The sequence below is a fragment of the Gopherus flavomarginatus genome, chromosome 1 (assembly GCF_025201925.1).
Source record: "Gopherus flavomarginatus isolate rGopFla2 chromosome 1, rGopFla2.mat.asm, whole genome shotgun sequence".
Lineage (NCBI taxonomy): Eukaryota > Metazoa > Chordata > Testudines > Testudinidae > Gopherus > Gopherus flavomarginatus.
In genome coordinates, this window is record NC_066617.1 from 118,352,627 (window position 1) to 118,375,969 (window position 23,343).

Genomic DNA, 23,343 nt, shown 5'->3' on the forward strand with positions numbered 1-23,343 from the left:
CGGTGAAGCTGCCGCAGTGGTGCCTGCAGAGGGTCCGGTGGTCCACGGCTCCGGTGGAGCTGCCACAGTCGTGCCTGCAGGAGGAGCCAACCGTCCGCAGGCACAACTGCAGCAGCTCCACCGGAGCCGCCTGCCGCCCCCTCCGGCAAAATGCCGCCCACCAATAATTCTGGCGCCCTAGGCAATTGCCTAGGCTGCCTAAATGGTAGCGCCGGCCCTGCCTATATGCTGCATAAAGTAGCATTTTTTCCTTTTGATTTCTACATTTAGTGCCCTTTATTTCGCTGAGCAGTCCATTGTTCTTGATTAATGTTAGTCTGCAAAAGGCTGTACATCTTATTATGAAGTGCTTGAAGCACTTGACTTATATTTTAAAAAACACAATCACAATACTCCACAGCTATTCAAAATCAATTAGCATTTTTTGCAGCAGATAAGAAGTTAGCCCTGGTGTCCTAGTTAAGTTACGTTCTGACAACCTAGAGCTCTCCTCATTTTTTCACTGGATCCTGTGTCCTTTGCTTTCTTGCATTGTTTCAGTTTAAGAGCTGCTGCTTTATTTCCTTCCTTTCCAGAGGCAGTTGCATTTCGTTGATGGATGAAGTGATTCACATATATTTAGTTTGTCCTGGCTTTGTAGAGTTTGTCAATTGTTTTGAGACAAGCTTTTGCACAAAATGTAATTGTATGTTTGTATATCCTAGAGGCACCATAGTCTAGTGGATTGTTTCCACCTCAGCCACTGACTGGATGAAGACATTCTGTATATGTCTGGTGTTATTATTTGTTACATAGCTGGGGAAATTTGATGTGCCTTCTGCCTTACTGGTGGAGAATTACCCGTTCCAGTATGATGGTGAATAATAACCATTCTGCCATAATGCCATTGCACCTAGCAAGGGACGTCACTATATGGATTTAATGCTTGTAAAATGTGCCAGATTAGCAACCCTGAAAACAGAAATCCTCTAAGCAGGTAAAGGATGCCAGGATTGCAAAATGCCATGCTGCACCCCACCAATATGCCTCAACTCTGTTCTGGAAGAACCACCAAACCACCTCCACCAGCCAGATGGGAGATTCATCTTCATGTCTTTTCAGCTCTTGGCTTTGGCTGAAAATGCCAGTTGTGGTTGTAGTTTAGCAAACTCTAGAATTAAAAGTCCCAGCTGTTGCTGCTGCTCGCAGGCATTATCTGCATCACTGGGATCAAAGTCTTGAACTGAAGTTGAAGGCTGAGATGCTATTCCCATGACAGCAAACAAAGAAGGCTGCACTGTAAGAAAGGAACTGTTATTGCACTACTCTGTGTAAAACAATTCCACACTGGCAGAATAGCTGTCTGACCTCTGCAACAGAAGTCACGTCAGTGTGAATAGGCTCCTCAACTACCAACAACCCAGAATTGTCAATAAAATGATTTCAAATGTAATAGAATCTCTTCTGTGCTGTATTGAACAATATCACCAGTATAAACAATGTTGTTTATTTCACTCCTAGGGGAAAGAATGACCTGATGTTTGTTTAGAACAAGGGACTTGTCTTGCACCCAGTAGAATGTGAGACTTACCTCACCTCAGAAAGATAATTATGCAAGAAACGTCAATCTGGAATACAGGGTTGTGTGGAATTCTGTAATACTTGCATAATATGTTGACTGATATGCAGAGTAGTCAAAATTATTCCCAATGTATCCAGCTGTTCTCCAGATTTTGCAAAAAGATAACCCATGTATAACTTCCCACAGAGTCTCACTAATAACACTAGTGCTTTGCACTGCCATAGCCCTTTAGAAACATTCATTTAATCTCTTAGTACCTCTTTGAGTTATGTTAATAGCCTGTTTTGCTGACTGGGAAATGATGGTGAGATGAAGTGACTTTCCCAAGGTCACCTAGTGAGCGTGCAGCAGAGCTGGGAATAGATTCTGTTACCTTACCCCAATTTTGTGCCTTACCCATAAGACCATCTCTTTCTTTTTTAACAAATGATACATCAGAGCTAATGTACAATAATGTACTAACCTTATGATCCCTGAGAGTAGTAAAATATATGCCTCTGAGGATGTGACAGGTGAGAAAGGGTAGACATTTTGAGACGGGAAACCAAATGATTTCTGCAAATTATCATATGTAGGGTCCCACCTGCTGTTAGTTTTGAGGTCAGGTGGAAGTACTATCACGTGCAATCTTTCACTGACACCAGCTTGCAGTCCCTGTGCCCTCTATCAGACAGCATAATCACTCAGCCTACGTAGTATTATAGTCCCATTGCAGAACTGTAAAGTTAGTAGATGATCCACCTTTCCTGTTAAGGCTCCTGATCAATAATAAATGTTCAACTGTAGAAAGATAAGGGAAAATTTACCCTGCAACCAGAAAGGTCAAACAGCTGTAAAAGAGAAGCGGAAGAAGTAACCTTTAGCATTGTCTCTGCCTATTCTCACTGGACAGCAACTACGTAAAACATCCTGAGTCTAAGTCTCCAAACTTAATGGCATATAGACAGTAAATCTCTTTCAAGTCCTGCTGTGACCTTCTCCACTTCAACAGCATTATTAGCAAGTCCAGTAAGTTCTGCAGTGACAGTCTCCAACCGCTGGCAAGGGGTATGTTTGTGATGAATATCTGCATATTCACCAAGCTTTGAAAAATAGCCAAGAAAGATTTTGGACCAAGCAGAGATTCAAGGCGCTTTTTGATACTAGTACAGTAACATTGTTCAGCTGATGACAGTCTATCCCAGACTTTCAGGACAGGTCCACTTTACAGGAAGAATTCCCAGATATGTGGTGACATGCAGTCTTAGCTGAGGATATAAGGCCTCCCTGCATGATAGTACACTGTTGTTTTGGGCAAGTGTATGTATTTTTCTTTCCACCATCTGTCAAACAGTCCATAATCGCTGCCTTATCCCTTCTTCCCTCTCCCAAACCCGAAAGACTTTCTTCATGGGCAGGTAAAGGATGCAAGGTGTACCTGTCTTTTTAGCTTTTTAAATAATCGCACCAAGTCTTAGCAAACTACTGCAATACAGAAACTGTATCATATTGTCACTGAACACCTCCTTTCTTCTTTTGCCTGTTGCTTACAGCCCAATCCTATAGTGTTTGGAAAACTTTCCCCTCTACTTGAAGCCAATGAGAATTGAGGATGCTCATAATTTAGCAAGATGCTCTATGATTGAGCCCAGGAAGAGACATAGTAAATAATGATCAGCTCCTTACCAAATACCAGTGATTTCTGTACACCTAATGAATTATTATAAAATTAATGCTTTCACTCAGCCTTTTCATTATACATAAGAATGTACATTGTAAAGGAGATGAAAAACTGAGGTCCTGATCACATAGTATCAGAATCGCAGATGTTCTACAATGCCAATGTGCAGCTCCCTGATTCTCCAGGTCATTTTGTGATGACTCCCATGGTCAGCAATACCAAAGGAACATACACTAGTTAGGAATGTCTGGAGTACAACATGCTCTGGTCATACCATTCCATTCCCTACACCAGGATGTGGTTGGAGCTGACATCTCCTCCATGCCAAAATAGTACAAAGGCCAAGAATGCACCTGTGAATCTGGCCCATAGCAGTTAGCGTACACTTAAATCAGCCTTGCAAAATTTTATTCATCCGCTGTTCTAGGCTGAGTAATTTTTTTTTGATGGGTAAGTAATGTACTGTTAGTTTTTTTCATTATCATCGACCGTGATTAAGGGATGTCAAGTCATTTTTGTGCCTATGCTGGTAAATTTTTATGGCATTGTTTCAAACCTAATTTATAATAATTAAAAATCCCATACCATTCTTCGTAAGAGTAGGGGTGTTAACTCAGATGTCCTGGCCAATTCCAGGTTGGACAATAACATTCCGCCCAAATTTCCCTCTGTGGTTTCAAATGGCTGTCTTATTCCTCCTGTCCTGAATGCCCGTGTAGTGCTGCTGTGCTCTTGAAATAGCTCCTGTGTTTCACTGCAGAAGCGACTGCATTTCAGTGGGCGGAGAAGTGAAGCCTGTATAATTTGTTCTTATTGCATAATGCTTCCGACCATTTGGGATGAAAGATACTACATGAATATAAGACATTATTTCTATTATTTATAAACTAATGTAATAACAGGGAACAATTCTACACACATATTCAAGAGAAACCTTAGAGAAGGTATGAAGAGGAAGCCTTGCACTTCTGAAGGGAGAAGGAGAGTTCAAGAGCTCTTTTCCAGGCACACAACCTATAAAACCTCTTGGGAAGAGGCCAATGAGATAGTTTCACTGAGGCAGACTTTGAGTTCATTTTTAATGAGTTCTTCCTGTTATGCTGCAGTTTAGGGATCCCTGCATAGAGACATAGATTGCCCCATTGACTGTGGACTATTGCCAAAGAAAGTCGTCAGATTACAGTTGGAAAGTTATGAATTTGGGACTTTAAAGACTGTACAATGAGAGGGATATGGATGAGGTACTTTTTTTCTACAAAGAATTCACTTACCAAGTATTACTTTCCTACCTCTGCCTATTGAAGATTTGAATTCTTTTCCTGAGTAGTTATGTGGCTTAGTCATCTTTTCTAAGCTAGTAATATGTGAATGTCTGTCTACTGAAAAATTTTATGACCTGAAAGAAACAAATGGTTAAGTTGCCATAAGAGGAGCAGTTTCTATACTATACAGCATAAAATGTTCAAAAGCGTGGTCAGTGGGACTTAGTGATGTAGGCATATTTGAATATGGAACTTAGGCTCCCAGCTAAAACACTTCAGTGCTTTTGAAAATGTTGCCTACAGTCTATTTCTCTATCTTGGAGATAAGTGTTTATGAAATGTTAAGTCTAGGTTAATGCATCCAGCTATGAGATATCTTCACTTGAACATCCCAAAATATGAATTTCTAACAAAACTTTTAAGATAAGGGTGAGCCCTTGAATATAGTATTTGTGTGTATCTGAATTGATATGCCAGCTGCTCTCCATATACTGCAGGGTCTGTGCTCAGATGACATTGTGCTTGAAACAGTCTGCTCTATTTGCAGCCACCTGCACTCATGTCAAAGCTGGAACTGCACTCATGCCATTCGATTGCAGGGTCTCTGACTGACGTGCGGGAATCACTGGGTTGCATGAATGGCCTCTACAGACAGAAGGAAGTTTTATAAGAAAAGTTTAGAAAGCACTTTACAGCATCAGAAAATGATGAGCAGTGGCAGGGCTTTCTTCCCAGGCCTGGTCTACACTTAAAAATTAGATAACCCTGAATGATGAAAAATTTCACACTGTGAGCACTGCAGTTGTGTCACTCTAACCCCTAATGTAAATGCAGCTAGGTCGATGGAAGAATTCTTCTGTAGCCTCAGTGCTACAGCAGCACAGCTACAGAGCCATAGGTGTGCTGCTGTAGTATAGACATGGCCTAAAGGACACAGAGACTGCCGTGACTATGGTAAACAGTGTTAGAATAACCAGGAAGTTGCCATTAAAAGTCAGCATTTGCCAACACTTACTACTATCTGAGGTACCACAGTTCTCACTTTACTTAGAATGAGAAATTACTTCTTATCTGAGATCACAATGTGTGGTGTGTGTTGGCAAAAGCTGATTCTATAAAGGTGACCACAAAAGGTCATACCTATGTGGAAACAGGTAAAGAACAGAGGAATCAAAGGAGAAGAAAGAGAAGTGAAGACATCATAAAGAAGAAACATTTGGTACATTTATGTGTAAATAACCAGAGGCTCTGTTTACAAACCTTTCCATCTGTTCCTTCGCCTAATCAGTTCTGCTTTCTCCCTCTCTGTCTTCTAACTTTCCTTCGTCTTTCCAGATGCAGGACGCTATGGGCTATGAGTTACCATGGGTGTATTTTGTCAGTCTGGTCATCTTTGGATCCTTTTTCGTTCTAAATCTGGTTCTTGGTGTGTTGAGCGGGTAAGCTGCCAGTTTTCGATGTCCTTTTTCCAATGCTGCAGGGCAAGACTCCATAATCAGGGTTCTTCCCAGTCACCAGGATCCTTTCCTGACTCACCTCCATCCAAAATAAAATTCTGAATCCAAGGAAGATTTTACATTGGTTTTGAAATAAATAACTTAAAACTTGATCAGCCAAAATAACTGTCACAACAAAGGGTTACTCTCTAATGAGGAAATTCAACCTCAGTCCAACCAAAATACCCAGCTCCAACTAGACTGGAGAGAAGACAACTTGATCTCAATCATAAACTGCAGTAATGCAAAACTTTGAAAACCCTGGTGCTGGTGACTTGAGATCCCTTTGGCTGGAGCCTTGCAGTGCTCAGAAACTGAGCCTGTCTCACTAATTATCATTCCACTCTTCCAGGTCAATGATGCCATAGGAAGGGACTGGCCCTGGATCTATTTTGTTACACTAATCATCATAGGGTCATTTTTTGTACTTAACTTGGTTCTCGGTGTACTTAGCGGGTAAGCAGAACTAGGAAAATGTTTTATTATTGTTTATATATTTCATTTATATCTCTATTCCTTCTGTTTGGTTATGGCTATAGTGGGGCAGTGGTGGATCACTCTCAGAAATGTTTAGTAGGAGCCCCTAGCTTTGTTGTGTAAATACCAAAACATGGCATCAGATGGCCTACCTGAAATGGGGGGAATCTTTGAGTAAATCCCTTTATGAAAAACCAACACGTTACCTTTCAAATAGTCTTCTCCCTAAAATAAGCTTTAGCAGGTGCCATGAAACTACAAGTCCTGAATTTGCCTGAATAAGGACAAGCACATCACTTGCCAAACCAGGAAGGGATTGTTGGTAAAATTCTGGAAAAACCAGTGGAAGTGAAAGGTGACTAGCAGCATATATGGCAAATCCCTAAACATTTGTAAAATGGGAGTCTTTCCAAATTATTCCTTCTCTATTGAGAGAGTCTCTTGTTTAATATCCTTGAAATGTAGGCTGATCGAGGGGATTCTTTTCCCCATGAATGGATTAATATATTTTTCTTTAATGGGCACATCTCCTTTTCTGTACACATTACAGGGTTAGGCACGACGCAGGGAGAGGTAATTTCCTTGTGAGGTTTTATAAGGGTGATCGTGAGTCAGGTGGGGATTGGGGTCCGGTAGGGAGGGTTAAAACATCCCCAGGAGATGCAGCTGTTCCTTAACTCTTCATTTTAACCTGTGCTACATAGCATCATTGCTGAGGCCAAGTAAGCAGTTGCCTCACATAAACCAGCTGTTAACGTACCCAGGAGTTAAACACTGTGCTTGCTTTGGTGAATGAGATAATTAGAAGATCCAAGTCAACAAATATTTTTGACAAGATTTTCAAAAAATGAACGCCAAGGATTAGGTTCCCAATTCCATATTTAATCACTGCTGGGTACTCAAGATTGTTAAAAATCAGGCTATTTTATTTAGGAGGGTAAATACAGTCATAGAAGCATAACTTTGGGCAGCCATTTTTTTTTCAACGTTGGCCCCAGTGCTTACTCTACTGAGCCTGGTGGGAAGTTTGGTCAATGTCTGTACCTATCTGCTGTACTGACCACTCTAAACTCTCAAATCTAATTTTGATAAGATGTTCTTGAGGTCAGGGGGCCCTGGCAAATCAAGGGTGACACTCTCTTAGCAGGAGTGGGAGTTACGTACATCACAGAAATGTTGTCCATGATCTCACAGACAATCAGAACAGGAAGGCACTAGTAGGCCCAGACAAGAAAAACCTTCTCTGCTGTCCTACAGATTATGGATTTAGAGGAGGATTCATTACCTTCTGCATCACCCCTACTGAGGGAAAAGTATGCAGGTATGACAACTGCTGCCAGGAGAGAAGCTTCAAGTGAGTAAATGGAGAGGAAATGAGACTCCAAAAATAAAGAGTGAGGCAATAGCCTGTGTTTGGAAAACTGAAGAGTGATACTGTGGGTCCAGTTTTCAAACATGAGTTCCTCAATATCAGAGTCAGATTCCCCCACCTAGTCACTCAAATCAGCAGGTAACCATGTAAAATAGCAATGGAGGCTGGTGGCATAGGAAAGTAGGCAAGCAAAATTGGTTGCACCTGTACATGACAAAAAGTCAATAGCAGTAATTAAAGAATATATATTATCTAATTGGGGGAGAAGGGCAGGGAGTGTCCACAATGACAGCACCTAAGATACTGCAGCCAAAAATCACTGAAGCTACACTACACATAAGCAATTGTTAGGGACAACTGGGATCAACTGTGAGGTCCATCCAAAATTACATCATTAAGCTGACTCTCCTTGTCTGTGTTGACTGTACTGTGATAGCTGCACCATTTCTGCTGTACTCTTCACAGTCAACCTGGAGGATCACACTGGGAGCCATTCACTGTTCACATCCCTGAGAAAGGCTCCTTGTTCTTAGCAAACTGAAATGAGGAGTTGAAGTTTTCAAAAAAACTTTAGAAAAAATAACAGAATGTTCAAATAGTTAACTTTCAAATGCAGTTCTGAATGGTACTGAGTCCTGAAATGTCTTCGCCCCTGAGACTCAGATATTGCTCATGCACTCCCTATTTCCATTGATCCATTCTGCATGGATATTACAAAACAATATTCCTGGTGACCTTTACATTCCAGGTAAGCCATTCTAGGCATCTCATTTTACACCCAGCATGTCTTTTAGGAAGAGAATTATTTCTTATACTTCATCATTCAAAGGGGAGATGTTATATTCTTGCTCAGATAGGCCTAAATTTTAAAAAATTGCTTCCCAATAATGTGGATACAATTTTGTGCTCACAGTTAAATTAGGGTGTAATTAATTGTGCCTACTAAAATGCCTTAATTGCACCTACTTTTTTGCAATTGCAAAATTGGAGGTTGAATTGTGTTCTGGCTAATAATCAAAGTCATAATCAGTCATTCCTAGGTATCTCATTCCATATAGTCATTGTGGACAAGCCAAACAATCTACTATACCTAGTTATATACTAAAGAAAGTACTATACATATACATAAACATCGCTATAGTCCTGCTACTGGCTTGACTGAGGATTAAGGAATATGGATGTATTTCTAAAGAAAATACCATACCAGTTGAGGGGAAATGATTCCACATAATAGTTACAACAGCAAATTTGACTCAAGATTTCAGTTCCCCCAAAGACTGGGGTGTTTACGTCTGTGGGTTTGTTTCAGTCCATTAGAGATATGGGTTAGCTGTGAGATTCTGATTCAGATTCCACTTTCCTCCATACCCATAAGCCGTGGTGGTATTCAGATTCATGTTTGTGATTCAATCAATATCTAATAATAACTCCAAAAATATGGCAAGCTGGCAGGATATTGTGTACCTGTCAGAGTAAATAGGGTTCAAATCCGTATGCTGGATTTAAAACAATCACCAAGATCTTTAAACAGCTGTAAGTTCGCCATTTTGCTTGCTTTCCTTCGCTGCTCTGAGTACCAGAAATTTTAAAAAATGAGGTATAGAACAATAATTCTGCATCACATTATCAGAGCAGGGAAGAAAAGCTTTCCCCTAAATCATACAGGACAAAAGACTCAGCCCAGTCTCATATACACTGAAAGGCACTTCCCAGACACACTCCATTTGTTGAGGTTGTACCCAAGTGAAGATTTCTCCTCTAGTTTCCTGTAGGAAGAAGGGGAAAGTGAAGTAAATTGAATGCTGGTAAAAATTGCCAGATTTGCAGCCCTCAACTGATGATGTCTATCCACTGAAAAGAGACAGGCTGGTCATTACTCGTGTAAGCCTCCCTCATGCCACTCTTCCGTCCTATTGCAATGTATACCACCTGTAGATTTGAGATGGTAGTTCAATGAACAGGATCCTTTGGTCTTGGGCATCCCTGCTGAGACTTCCAATAAAAACAATTAGTGTCAAATGTGATGGTGGTGTAGGTGATGTGCCTCCTGGGGAACTGAGCTGAGATCACCAGCTTATTTCACATAGGATACTAAATAGCTTTCAGTCAGTAACAACAATTGGTCATTAACAACTGGATTAGCCTGGATTCTAACTGGCTTCCTGAATATGAATTGTTCTGAATTTCCTGATGCATGTACCCCTCAAGCATCAAGTTTTAATGTTACTACAGCTTAGAAATTAAGCACGTTTGATTAAGTCCTGTTCTTTAGAAGGTTTTCTGAAATGGGAAGTCCTCTTATGTTTTGTGAGGGAAGAGTCTGTGCCAATATTGTTCATTTAGGTCAGTGGACTAAGAATTGGGATTACTGGATTCTATTCTGCCACTTGTGGGATAGCCCAAGGCCTATGTACTACTTAAGCCCTGTTAGAGACCACTGAAGTCCTGCTAACGCTCAGTGTAACTGGAACTTAAGTGGTTCCTAACAGGTTTTAAGTGAGATTTAAGTAGGGCATGGGCTTTTTGCTGGCCCTTTGCAGAGGGATGTAATTTTGTGTGACATAAGCCAAGTCATTATGCCAAAGATCAGCATTTTTACACTTGTGTGCCCAGATCTAGCCATTTAAATTCATATTTAGACACCTATATAAGTGTGTTTCCACTGGTCTCAAATGCTCAGCACCTCTGAAAATCAGGCCACTGATTTAGGTGCTTATCTTTAAGCACTCAAGTTTGAAATGCTTAATCTTGCTTTTCCTCAGTTCACCCATTTATAAAATAGGGTTAATAATGCTCCTCTACCTCACTTTTTTCTGAGCATTAAATTCATTAATGTTGAGAAAGCTCTTTGAGAGTCTCGGAGGAGACATGCTATAGAAGCGAAACGCATTATTATTGTTGATTGATCTTTTCAACATCCATCTTTTTTACATTTCCAAACAACACAGTTGTGGTTCTTAGGGTAAGAACACTAGATTTGTCACTTCTGACACAGGGCAAAGTTCTAACTAAGGACTTATTGTGAAGCTATATTCAGAAACCGAGGACCCAGCACAACTACTCTCCACTTTCCACTTTCTTCATGATCACAATCCCATGAAGCAGGGCAAAAACCAAGCAAGATGACAGAGAAGAGGACTGTGCAGGCGTACTTTGTCACACACTGTAACTCTGCATGTTTGTCTGATTCATGAAGACCCTTTCCTATGTTTATTCTCTTGCTGCCCAGGTTACAGTCAGACCTCACAAAGGGCCTGATCCAAAGCCCACAGAAGTCAGTGGGAGTTTTTCTATTGATTTCAGTGGACTTTGGATCACACCTTAGTTGAACGGGAAGTACTTCCTCTTCCAGCTCCATCTGAGTTATCTGAGGACACCACACTTGGCACTGATTGACATGTTTGGGACTTTCAAAAGTGTTTAGCTTTTGTCTAACTGCTCCCTTTGACTTCAGTGATACAACTCCCATAGACTTCAATGGGGACAGTTAGACCAAAGCAAAGCGCATTTGAAAACCCCACCCTTTGTTGGCAGTATCACCAAAGAAGCTACAGATTAACTGGTCACAGAGAATGAATTCACATCATATGCCTAGAGATGGAGGGATTGATTCTCCACTGCCTGAATCTCATGTAGTCCTTAACACCTGTGCAAAGTGGATGTAAAATGCTACCATTCAGAATAGTTGCATTTTACACTCACTCTGGTAAATGACTACACATGGTGCGAAACAGTGCAGGATTTCACTCAGTTTCTGTAAGTCAAGGTTGATCCACATTGGCAAGGTAGTATAGGAAGCTTGCACTGTCTGAGCCCATGCTTACTTGTTCTGTGGATAAATGAAGGTCTGAATTCCTGAGGGCTGTCAATCTAGTACGTTTCACCACCACTAAACTCACTTTTTTAAATAAAAGCATCTCACTGGCTTAGAGTTATGGAAGAGAAAATTCACTCCAATTAAAATTGGATTCCGTTCAGTTTAAAAGAAAATCAGTGGTTCCCCAAATATTGTTAAGACAGCAGCTGCTAGGAAATCATGAAGTGAGAACACCCAAAAAAGAGCCACCTTTCTTGAATGCAGTCATGCCACAGGTTCATCTGACTTCCTCTAGTGCAAGAAGAAATCCAGTATCTAACCAGAGGCAATCTAACACCTCCAAACAAAGCTGATTCAGGATAGGATTCTCTGTCCACAGAGGAAGTAGGGGACAGCCTACATAAGACCCACCAAAATGCTTGGATTATCAACATGGAATTCTTGTTCCCATGTCTTGTATGTAGTCCATATAATGTTTTGTCATCAAGCTGCAAAATGGTCACCCCAAATCCATTCTCCGCTGTAGTCATTATTCCTAATAGTTGTCCCCCAAACTTTGGATTTGCAAATGCTTCCTTCTGGTCAGGGAAAAGCAGCTAATAGTCTCTAGTAGTGGAAACCTATGGCAAAACACACTGGCCTAAATTTTCAAATACAGCTTCCCATGCTGTGGCTGCAATTTTTCATCCTGGATTAAATGTGTGAACAGAATTGTGGGTATGTTTAATTACACCCGCAGTTGCACCAATTGAGGTGCAATTGCATTTCCATTCTGGAGATCAGGTTGAGACTTGGCTAAAAATCAACACTGCAGTCCCTCTCCAACTGTCAGATTATTGCAGGACATTTAATTTGGATCATCGGATTAAACTAGTGTAATAATAACAGATATTCACAAATGACTGGTGGAAAGATGCATATAGCAAAGCATTATAACCTAAAAAGAATGACATTTTACGTAAATATATGTAAGTTTCAGTTACATTCTTAACCAAATGCTAAGAGTTGGCTTCTTCCTAACATATTTACAGAGACTAGACACTACAGCTGTTGTATCTGTATATCTGACAAGGACCACTCCATGTACATATTAATGTGACTTTGAATGAATAGAGGCAGCTGAGGGTCCAAGGTAGGGGATGTCATATTTCCAGTGCAAACCAATCTAATCCCATTGTTTTTCAATCTCTCCCACCCACATCCTGTCCCTCCCTCCTCTTTGCCAGGGAGTTTTCCAAAGAAAGAGAGAAGGCAAAGGCTCGGGGTGACTTTCAGAAGTTGCGGGAGAAACAACAACTGGAGGAAGACTTGAAGGGGTACCTGGACTGGATAACTCAAGCAGAAGACATCGATCCAGAAAATGAAGATGAAGGCATGGATGAGGAGAAGCCTCGAAACAGTAAGCAACTTTCCTCTGTCTCTCTCACTGGGCTTTTAGCTAGGGAGGAGTGCTTCAAAATTTGTAACTGTGGGATTTCTTGCAAAGAAAAACAGATCCATACTGAGGCATCCACCATTCTTATACATTACCATGATTGTATACTTGTAGGAAGTTCGGGGAGGGTGAAATACATATAAAATAATTGGTATTGATCCACAGATCTTCAGTAACAGTAACTTTAAATGCTGATCTTAAAAAGAAAAAAGACCATTATTTGCTGTTGGGAGTGCTCTACAGGGATACGTGTTACAATATATATCTGTCTCCTATTCATTTATTTAATTGCAGTTCAGTGTTGCAGGCTGTTGACATATGGTTAATTACTTTGAAAGCAAGGTTGCCGAAGCAAAGCTACAGTATGGTATAAGGGCCAAATCAGCCCTGTTATTCTGTGTAACATTCTGTAACTCCTCTGAAGTCAGTGGAATTGCATCTGATTATGCCAGGGTCAAATTAAGCCTTAAGACTTTGCTTCTCAGGGAATTTTCTGTTATTTTTGTTCTCTGGAGTTCAGTACATCTTTGTGCAAAGTAACTGGGAATTCACCAAATGTCTCTGCTAATCAGAGCTGCTGAAAGAGGAATGGTTACATGACAGCAGCAGTTTCTTATATATTCCTACTTTATCCAGATCTTCCCACCAGCTCCTCTTATCAGCACTGACTGCATATTCACTTCTCAGACACCTAACACGTATTTTTACAGGTCCCATAGTCTGAAAATGTCATGGCTGGAACCCTTCAGACAGTTACACAGTTAAAGGACACTAGCATTGTTCTTAGCATTTATTACTAAAATGTGCATTTTCAACTGCTTGATTTTGGAAGGGAGGCAGTGAAATATTTCCATTGGGGTGTATTATTGCCCTAATTGCTGATGAAATCAGTAGCTCTCAAGGAGGAAAAGGTTTGTCCTATTCCCCCTCTGATCAAACAAGCAAAAGACAAAAGACAATCACCTATGAGACCATATACAGGCAACATGTTGACACTGAAATGATTTGTTTGAGCAACAGGGTAAGATTAGTATAAGAGGCTGGTGGTCTTCTCCAGGGTAAGCTCTAGCATTGATAATTGTACCACCAAAGCGCTTGATTTTGCAAAAGTGCACATTGTTAATTAACACCAAATCTTGTTCACTTTACTTAAGAAAACTAGACGTGGTGGAGTAAATAGGAGCTCTAGGTGCTCCATCTCTCTAAAAATCAGATAACTTTTATTTAGACACCTAAAATGGGGCCTATTCTCAAGTTTGAGAATTTAGGCTCAAGAACTACTTAGGTTAGAATCTGGCTCAGGTTGTTAATGACCAAATATTGGTGATAGCTGCTCAGTGGCCTATAATATTTGAAATGGGTCTGGAGATCTAACGGTAATTCTCAGTGCAAAGTTGTCCACATTAAAAAAAAATAAATCATGACCATGATTCAATTAGCATCTTTATATGAAGTCTCAGCAAAAATACCAAGGATTAAATTGACACAGTGCTTGATACAAAACCCACTGAAGGTAAGAGAAGGCTTTCTATTGACTTCAGCAGGCATTGGATCAGGTCTATAGAGTCTTACCTGTAGGTGGTCCCTTCAGGAAAAGGTTAAGGCACATTAACAAGGCAGTTTGATGAAACCCTTGTACTGCTGCTTCCTGTTTTGTATCTGTTCTGAGAGTCAGCAGAGAATAGCTGTCTCCACAATTGTTTTTATGAGCATGAGATTAACTCTTTTTTGTTACCAGAATTTCAGAATTAATCAAACTTCAGCCCTTGACTAAGTTTGCTAATTCCGAGGTAGGCAATCGAAATGTGAACTAACAAACTCCATTTACATGGGGCAAATCTGTGATGCTGTGGGGAAGCTCAGAACTAAAAGCTAACACATCTGCAGTGTGTAAGGTGCTACAGGACCCTTTGTTGCTTTTTACAGGCTGCACTTAGTTTTCTGTGTCTCAGCCACACACATGGATGAGTTTTGTAGGTACTTGTCACAGTTTGTCCCATAATGTGTGTAAGTCCCTCTGGAGATTGTCACTGTTGTCCATGAATGAAACAAAGAAATGTCATTAGCAAAGTTTACTCACTTGCTGTCTGTTTCTTCTTCAAAATGATTAACAAACAGAGCATCTTAGATAGCATTGGTTCCAGTACTGGCCACTTGGGGAACTACTGTTAACTAGTCTCCACTCTAAAGAGTAACCATTTTCTGTGACACTATGTTGTTCGTCACTTAATCAGTTTCTCTTCTATGACAAGATCAGGCTTTGGAACAGAAGACTGAACTGTCTAATAATGCTGTAGGGTGAAATCATGCTTCTACAGATAGACACCACAGCGACGGGTATAGGAGGGAAGTGGAATGATGCTGGCTACACATTAGTGACATGAGTCACCCTGGCAATGCAGACAGGATAGGACAGGCCAAGCAGCCAAGTCACAATATGGAACACACATTCCTGCTCTTCTGAAAAGAGGCTGCATGTGCCCTGGTGAGCTAATGCTGCAGACGGCATTATGTTTGCTAGCTGACAGGGGACCTGGCCATGCCCCCAGGGCTGGCAAACTAAACCCTCTTGTAGCCTTGGTACACTACCCAGTGCAGTAGCTGGGTGCTATTATTTTCATTTGCTTGAGCACTGTTGCCCCCTTCTCCACTATGGTAGGATTTGGCCCCTAAGGCCAGTTTGTGAATCCCGTAGTACCACTGGGGAGCAGTTAATTGCATGAGAAGTCCAAGTGAAATAAATGAGACTCCCCCGGGTGAGTAACTGCTCATCCATGCGAGTTAGTGGTTCACAATCTGGCCCTCTGTGTTTATAAGTAAGACTTTTTTTTGCATCTGGTGTTTTATTTGCAGTTGTATGAATAGAGAGCTCATGTTATAAAAACACCACAGTGTTTTTGTAATGGTTCTGAGTTTACTGATGTCACAAGTTATACTGTGCTGCCAAATAATTGATTTAGAAAAACACTTCTGATTGCCCTGTACCAATAAGTAGTATACGTGTCATTGTTTAGAATATCTGTTTGTCTTTTATGTGTATGAGAAGACATTCCTGGTGTATTTACAGTATATACATAGAAGACTTCCCATCTTTCATATCCCATCCCTCACAAACCAGTCTCCCACATGGCAATGCAGAGCAGCCCAAAGCCATTGTGGTCTAAAGAATGAGAGGCTAGGGCAGGGGTCGGCAACTTTCGGCACGTGGCCCATGAGGGTAATCCACTGGCGAGCCATGAGACAGTTTGTTACGTTGACCATCTGCAGGCACGTCCCCACCCCACCCCTGCAGCTCCTATTGGCTGTGGTTCTCCTTTCTTACATGCTTTGATGAGTAATGAATTAGTAAACAATGTTGTTATTTAAATTATCAGCACTGAGCACTCAATTAATATTTCACAGAGGTGATGGGGCTGTTCAGACTTTTGAGCTATTGTTTCAGGCTCTTTTCAGACTTCAGTATCAAGAGGGATTGCTCAGTGGTTTGAGCATTGGCCTGCTAAACCCAGGGTTGTGAGCTCACTCCTTGAGGGGCCATTTAGGGATTTGGGGATTGGTCCTGCTTTGAGCAGGGGGTTGGACTAGATGATCTCTTGAGGTCCCTTCCAACCCTAATAATCTATGATTCAGCAGATGTCTCTGGATCAGTTATACATGGGTCACTTGAGTTAACTATATCAGCAATGGATTTAAGTTTTTTAATCAAAGAAGGCAGCTTGACAGAAATGCTGGTATGCCAGACCCCCATGTACCAACTTAATTGGAGTGTTACTAATGTGGTTAATATCTATTTATGATCACACCACTCATCAAAAAGATTCTAAACTAACTTACATAAATAAATCACTTCACCTACTGTTGAACTGCAGCTATCTCTGGATGGAAGGTGAGAGCTGTTTAAAACTCCATTGCCATGGGAATCCTTTTATGATGGTGTGAAGGTACTTTCCCCATAGATGTACTATTTTTTTCACAGTGCAACATCTCATTTAAAATTTGGGGTTGTACATTTTCAAGGGAGTGTGCTGTGAGGTGTTCATCTTTAATGTGAGTCAGACAATTACGTTTGAACACTTAATTTCTGAGGTAGCATAGATAGAGCACAGGACTAAGAATCAAAACACCTGGACTTCTCTGACACTGACTCATTCTATGACCTTCGACAAGTCACTTAGATTCTCTGTGCCTCGGTTTTCCCATCTGTCTAATGGGTGTGTGGTTAGGCATAATTGATTAGCATTTGCAAAGCTGTATATGATCCTCGAAGAGAAGATGTTATTATCTAGTGACTATTGTTACTCTGTTTGTCTTGTTATGATGTTCTTTTTGTCTGCTCAGGTTTTTTGTTTTTTTTTTTTAAATGGGGAACAAAGTTAGCAGACTTCAAGGCAGAGTTAAATAGCAAATAACAAATTTGTTTATTAGGCCAGTGCCTCAGCTCTATAAATCAGGGAAGCTCAGAGATTCACCAATTTACATCCTCTGGAATCTGATTCATGTAGTCTACCTAAACTAGGCCCAAACCAAAAAATATATGCTTTCAGTGTCTTCTCAACCCTAGAGCACAGTGGGGAGACTTCCTGCTCTGTAAACAGGGCTGTCTGTTCCGGACCAGGAATCTGCCTACTGTGAAACTGAGACGACAAGGCATAGGAAAGAGAAATCTCACTTGCAGCCTGTTGGTTTTTGGATTGGCTGCCTGTGTCTGTTCCTAAGGGGGTTGCTGACCTTGGCCATATGTCATTAATCATATTTCTATCTGCTGTCGCTCTCCTGACGCCTCCACACTGTGCTCTGAGCCATGATGGGTGTTAACAGCCCTAAGATGAGAGGCCAACAAATCCAAGTGCTACAACACTGAGGGACTTAGTAGAGAAAAGATGGGTAAGCAAGTGAAGGCAGTCAGAGCTACATATTCTATACAGACTTCAACTGATTATAGCCCTAAAAGAGACCATGGCATTCTTCTGAACCAGTTTAATTGATTTTATCTTTCACATCTGTTCAGGGGACATCCACAGAGCTGGCTGCATTCATCTGCTGTGTCTTAGGGAATGGCTGAGAGGTAATGCAGCAGCGTTATTTGCAAACATGATTTAACAATTACAGCAGATGCAGAGTGGAGGAGGTAAAGAGGCATCTGGAGGTTGTTTGTATTGATGGTTTTCATCTTTGCCCTTTTCCTGATGGGCTTTTTTGCAGAGGAAGAAAACATTAATTTGATCCAGGAGAGAAACGCACGACATGCCACAAAACAGATGCTGAGCTTCAAAATTATAGCAGAACACGATAGCAGAGAGATTTCCCCTTCCTGTTGTACAGCAGCTGGGAATTTGCCCTGTTTTATCTGTTATAAAGAATGGGGGTGCTCATGCATTGCAGTGTGTAGAAAACAGGAACCTCAGCAAAGGCCAGAGTCTCCCTTTGTTGAAGCTGAATGGCAAAGCTCCCATTGACTTCACTGTTGCCATCCATGGCTCCTGCCAGTCACATTTTCTCCCTGCCTCCCTCCCTTTCAGTTCTGATTGGTATAAGTTCTGCTATCAGTAGGGATGCAACCCCACTGATTTCATTGGCGTTCACAGGATTTCATTGGCGTTAACAGGTGTGACGGACAACATGCTTTGACGGCCCATTTTCTGACAGCAAAAGCATTTTGGGATTAGAGGTTGCTCATTTTCCCACTTAAAATCATATCCAAGACTTTAATGTAAATTATAACAAGAACTGATAGTTCATCCAATGGGACAAAGATACTAAGATCTAATTACGCTCCAGGGTTTTGTTGTAATGGGACTGATACCTGGAGAAAGTCAGATCCTCATGTAGTTTAGCGGGAAAAGCAGTGGAAATCAGTATATCGCCCCTCCAAACTATGTAGGAATGGCTTAGAGAGTACATTAAGTGGTGACAAGTACAAGGGGTTTTGGCTGCACATCAAGATTTGTGCCTGATTCACAATAAGAATGTGAGGAAGCCCAAATGAAGAGGCAGAGAGAGAGCAGGTTGTGAACCAGAGGAGAAAATTGCCCAAATTCTAAAATTAAAATCCAACATAGCTTGAAAAGAAACAATCTCAAGCTTCACAGAAATGACTGCAGGGTCTGTCTGACCTTTGGGGTCATCTTTACTCAAGGAAAAACTTACTAATTCTCTAATGAACTAGCAATAAATAGGTCTTTCCACTGACATCAGACTTACTTGTCTTGCCTTACAGTCCCTTCTTTTGTCTTATGCAAATATCCAGTGTTTCTTGTGGACGGTGGTATGTTGTGGTGATCAGGTGATTTCAGTGTAGGCAGCAGAGTGTTTTTCATTTGTGGCATGCAAGGGACTTTGTCAAAAGCCAACCATTTTAAGCAGAAACATCTAAGCAGAAAAGTAGAATAGGGAAGAAGAGTTTTCAGTTGAAAAGGTAAAACTTTAAGAAGGAATGGGGAGCTGCTGGATGCTGAGCTGTAGCTCTTGAAAATCTGCTTTTGCATTTAAGTGCATAACTGGGAGCTGTGCCCTTGTGAAAATCTGGCCAGAAGTGAGGGGAGTACATAAATCAATGGAACAGAATGTGAAGAGAGAAATATTTTAGGGCACCAGAAATAGCAACCCCAAGAGTAACAACCTGACCACATTATCTTGGGATGACTCACAAGGTCTATGAAATCATTTTACTCCTTTGCACAATACACTGATAGTGGCCACCACTTTTCCCTTAATGTTCACTTTGCTCAAGATTTACCCACACAATTCCTATCGACTTGAATGACTCTTCTTAGGCCAAATTCTGCCCTGATTTGCACCATGTGCAATCCTCATTGACTCCAGTAGGATTTGCACAGACTTTGTCTAACTGACTTTAACGAAAGTGGTCTCTAAATCCTGTGCATCCCTTTGAAAACCTAAGATTTTGAGGCTATATGCTGTGGAATGTGTTTAATGTGCATTGATTCTAATTCTAATGTTGACTCTAATCAGAATAGTAAGACAAGTAAGTTGTTAATTTCATGTATCAGCTAGCTCTGTGCCCTCTGAATCATATATGCTGAGTGTACTGACAGGTAAATTGTCAGCCCTGCAAAGCCAACATAGTGCTGTGGAATCACATCTGAACCAGAAAGTACATAACTGGATTTCCAGAGGCCGGGTTGTAAGGCTGAATTTGTAGAACTGGCCTTAGAAAAGTCTTGTTTTGATTTATAAACTTGTCAAACTTTATGTGCAAATAAATAACAGATGAAGGTTTCAAAATGGAAAATCTAGATGTTAGTTTTAGAGAGGAACTTTTCAGATTCCAGTCCCAACCCTAACTGCTTTTTTAGGCTCACATCATCTGATTATGTAGCCAAAAAAGTATAAACTGGGCCAACATCTGCTATCAGTTTTACAGGAATAAATTTGGAATAACTGCAGTGAAGTCAATTCAATTAATTCTGATTTACTCCGGTGTATCTCTGAGCAAAATTTGACCCATTGTATTTCAAATGAACACTCAGGGACAAAGTCAGCAGAACAGTGAGTGGACAGTATGGTGCAGTTTGCTGTTTTAGAAGCTGTCACTCACTGTAAAAAACTCAGGAAGTAGAAGTCTGTGTAAAAGTTGTAAGAGCCAAGACACAGGTTGAAAATGAAGTCTTTGTCAGCTCGTTTCCTTAGCTAACCAAATAGCAGCTCGAGAATGGTGTCCTACAACCTGATTGCATTTTGCCCCCCTTGCATAAATACCAGAAAATAAAAGCCCATGTCATGGAATGATTTATTATCTGTCAAAAATGGCTCTAAAGAAGGAGAGTGCACGGCAGCATCTACCTTTATTGTTGGCCACTGATGTGGAAAATAATCATATGGTAACTAAGAAAAGATTAGCTACAAACTCCAACCATTGTAGGCATTCTGAAAGGGAGTCTGGTGATGCGCCACAAGAACACAGACAACCAAACTTGACTTATTCTCAGTAGACTAGAGTGACAGAGCTATGGGTAGAATGTGCAAATGTCCACAAATTATATTGATTCTCTGTAGGGACGAACCTCATATTCTGCACCGCATCATTGCTGGAGGATACATCAGTTTAGGCTCCAAACTTTGCTTGGGTTTGCTTTGCTGCCATCTGTATTTAGCATGTGGCCTAGAAAAAGCTTTTGGGTTACATCAGGCGTTCTCAACCTTTTTCCTTCTAAGTCCCCCTGCCCCCCCAACATGGTATAAAAACTCCACAGCCCACCTGTGCCACAACAACTGGTTTTCTCCATATAAAAGTCAAAACTGGCATTAGGGGGTAGCAAGCCAGGCAATTGCCCAGGACCCCACATCGCAGAGGGATCCGCAAAGCTGAGTTGCTCGTTCTTTGGCTTCAGCTCCAGGTGGCCGGGCTCAGGGCCTTGGGCTTCAGCCCCATGTGGTGGGGCCTCAGTTTTCTGCCTTGGGCCCCAGCAAGTCTAATGCCAACCCTGTTTGGTGGACCCCCTGAAACCTGCTCGTGGCTCCCTGTAGAGGGCCCTAGGCATCTGGTTGAGAACCACTGGGCTACATCACTTCGGTGGTCCTTAGGCAAAACTCCCATTGAAGTCACTGAGAATTTTGCCTGGGTAAGTCCCAAGGTTCAAATCTGTCTGCATTTCTTGTCAACCGCAAAACTCCTGAAGTGTAAGGTCAGCAGAATTTTGTCCAATTTGAGATGTTGATGCAGCAAAAGAAAGAATTGTGTGTGCAAGCTTAAAATTGAGTGCTTATTCACAACTTTGATGTTCTGTGAATATAGTTTGTATGGAATAGTATGTGAGTTTTTCTTTCTTAAATGACTACTGCATTTAATATTTTCCAGCCAAATTCATTCTTGGTATAACTCCAGTGACTAGAATCTAGTTATCCGAGGATGAATTTGACCCACTACGTTTACTTGTATTTTGTCTGTGTGATTAAGGTGGTTGAATTTAAGGAGATCTGGTTCAAACCCTAGAATGATCTCTTATACCCTGAGTAGGTGAGACCGGGAGCATTGCAAAGGAAGGAGAAGGGGTGTTAGTTAGCCTCCTAACACTCTACAGTGATCACTGATTATTACTCGTATGTGACTGTAACTGAGTGGCTGGGAAAGAATTCATCCTCACAGCTGAAGGAGAATCATGGCAGCAGGATGCCTATGCACAAAGAGGAGCTTCCAGGAAGGATAGGGTTTGAGTTTGAATATATTTACACTGATGTAAATTAAGACTGATGCTACTGAAGTCCATGGAGTTGCACTGGTGTAATACCAGGGCACATGGATCAGGCCCATTGGTTCTGACTATTTCCTCATCCATTGGCTTCATAGTCTATCTAGGGTTTTTGTTCACTGGATGATCTCAGATTAGGATTATGATTTGTAAATCATAATATTCTTTTCTGCTCGTAGCACTTTTCCTCAGAGAATTGAGATTGTCACTTTCCAAACATTAACTAACACATCTTCCCAACATCCATGTGGCCACTCAGAATAACCTGTGTTTATCACGTTTAGCCATTCAAATGGTTAGGTACCATGATATTTGTGATAATTTCTCATTCTAAGCATGAGACTGATAAAAGGAGTCCATGGGAAGTTTATAAGGGTGCTCAATGGGGGTAGAATTGTCAAGTGTCCAGTTTTCAACCGGCGCCCACACCTCACACCCCCTCCCGTGCCTCAGCCCGCTTCCCCAGCTCTGAGCCCCCTCCCACACCCAAACTCCCTCCCAGAGCCCACATCCCGCAATCCCTTCATGCGTCCCAGCCCTCTGCCCCAACCCTGAGCCCCCTCCTGCACTCCGAATGCCCCAGCCCAGAGCCCCCTCCTATATCCGAAACCCCTCATCCCTGGCCCCATCCCAAAGCCCGCACCCCCAGCTGGAGCCACCTTCCACATCCTGAACCCCTCATATCTGGCTCCACCCTGAAGCCCACACCCCCAGTCCAGAGCCCATACCTCTTCCCACACTGCAACCCCCTGCCTCAGCCTGGAGTCCTCTCCCACACCCCAAACCTCTCAGCCCCACCCCCTGCCTGGAGTCCCCTCCTGCACCCGAAACCTCTTATCCCAGACCTCGTATGCGAAGCCAGAGCCCTCACCCTTCCTGTACCCAACCCCCTGCCCCAGCCCAGTGAAAATGAGCGAGTGAGTAAGGGTGGAGGAGAGCGAGCTACAGAGGGAGGGGAAATGGAGTGAGCAGGGGCAGGGCCTCAGAGAAGCGGTGTGGCAGAGGGCAGGACAAGGGTGTTTGGTTTTGTATAACTAGAAAGTTGGCAACTCTA

The 23,343-nt window shown here is 41.7% G+C and overlaps 1 protein-coding gene across 13 annotated transcripts in view; it reads left to right on the plus strand.

Moving 5' to 3' along the window:
- CACNA1C (calcium voltage-gated channel subunit alpha1 C) overlaps positions 1–23,343 on the plus strand; it is an 882,295-nt gene that overhangs the window by 543,791 nt on the left and 315,161 nt on the right. For 12 of the 13 annotated variants that reach the window (XR_007768991.1, XM_050920762.1, XM_050920792.1 and 9 more), the window contains 2 exons: positions 5,819–5,922; positions 12,872–13,044. Coding sequence is in view for 12 of the 13 variants with exons in the window: in XM_050920762.1 (XP_050776719.1) it covers positions 5,819–5,922; positions 12,872–13,044 (277 nt within the window). In the remaining variant the exon portion in view is untranslated. Of the gene's footprint in view, positions 1–5,818; positions 5,923–6,331; positions 6,436–12,871; positions 13,045–23,343 lie in introns of all 13 variants that reach the window. The other variant, XM_050920782.1, reaches the window with a different exon arrangement.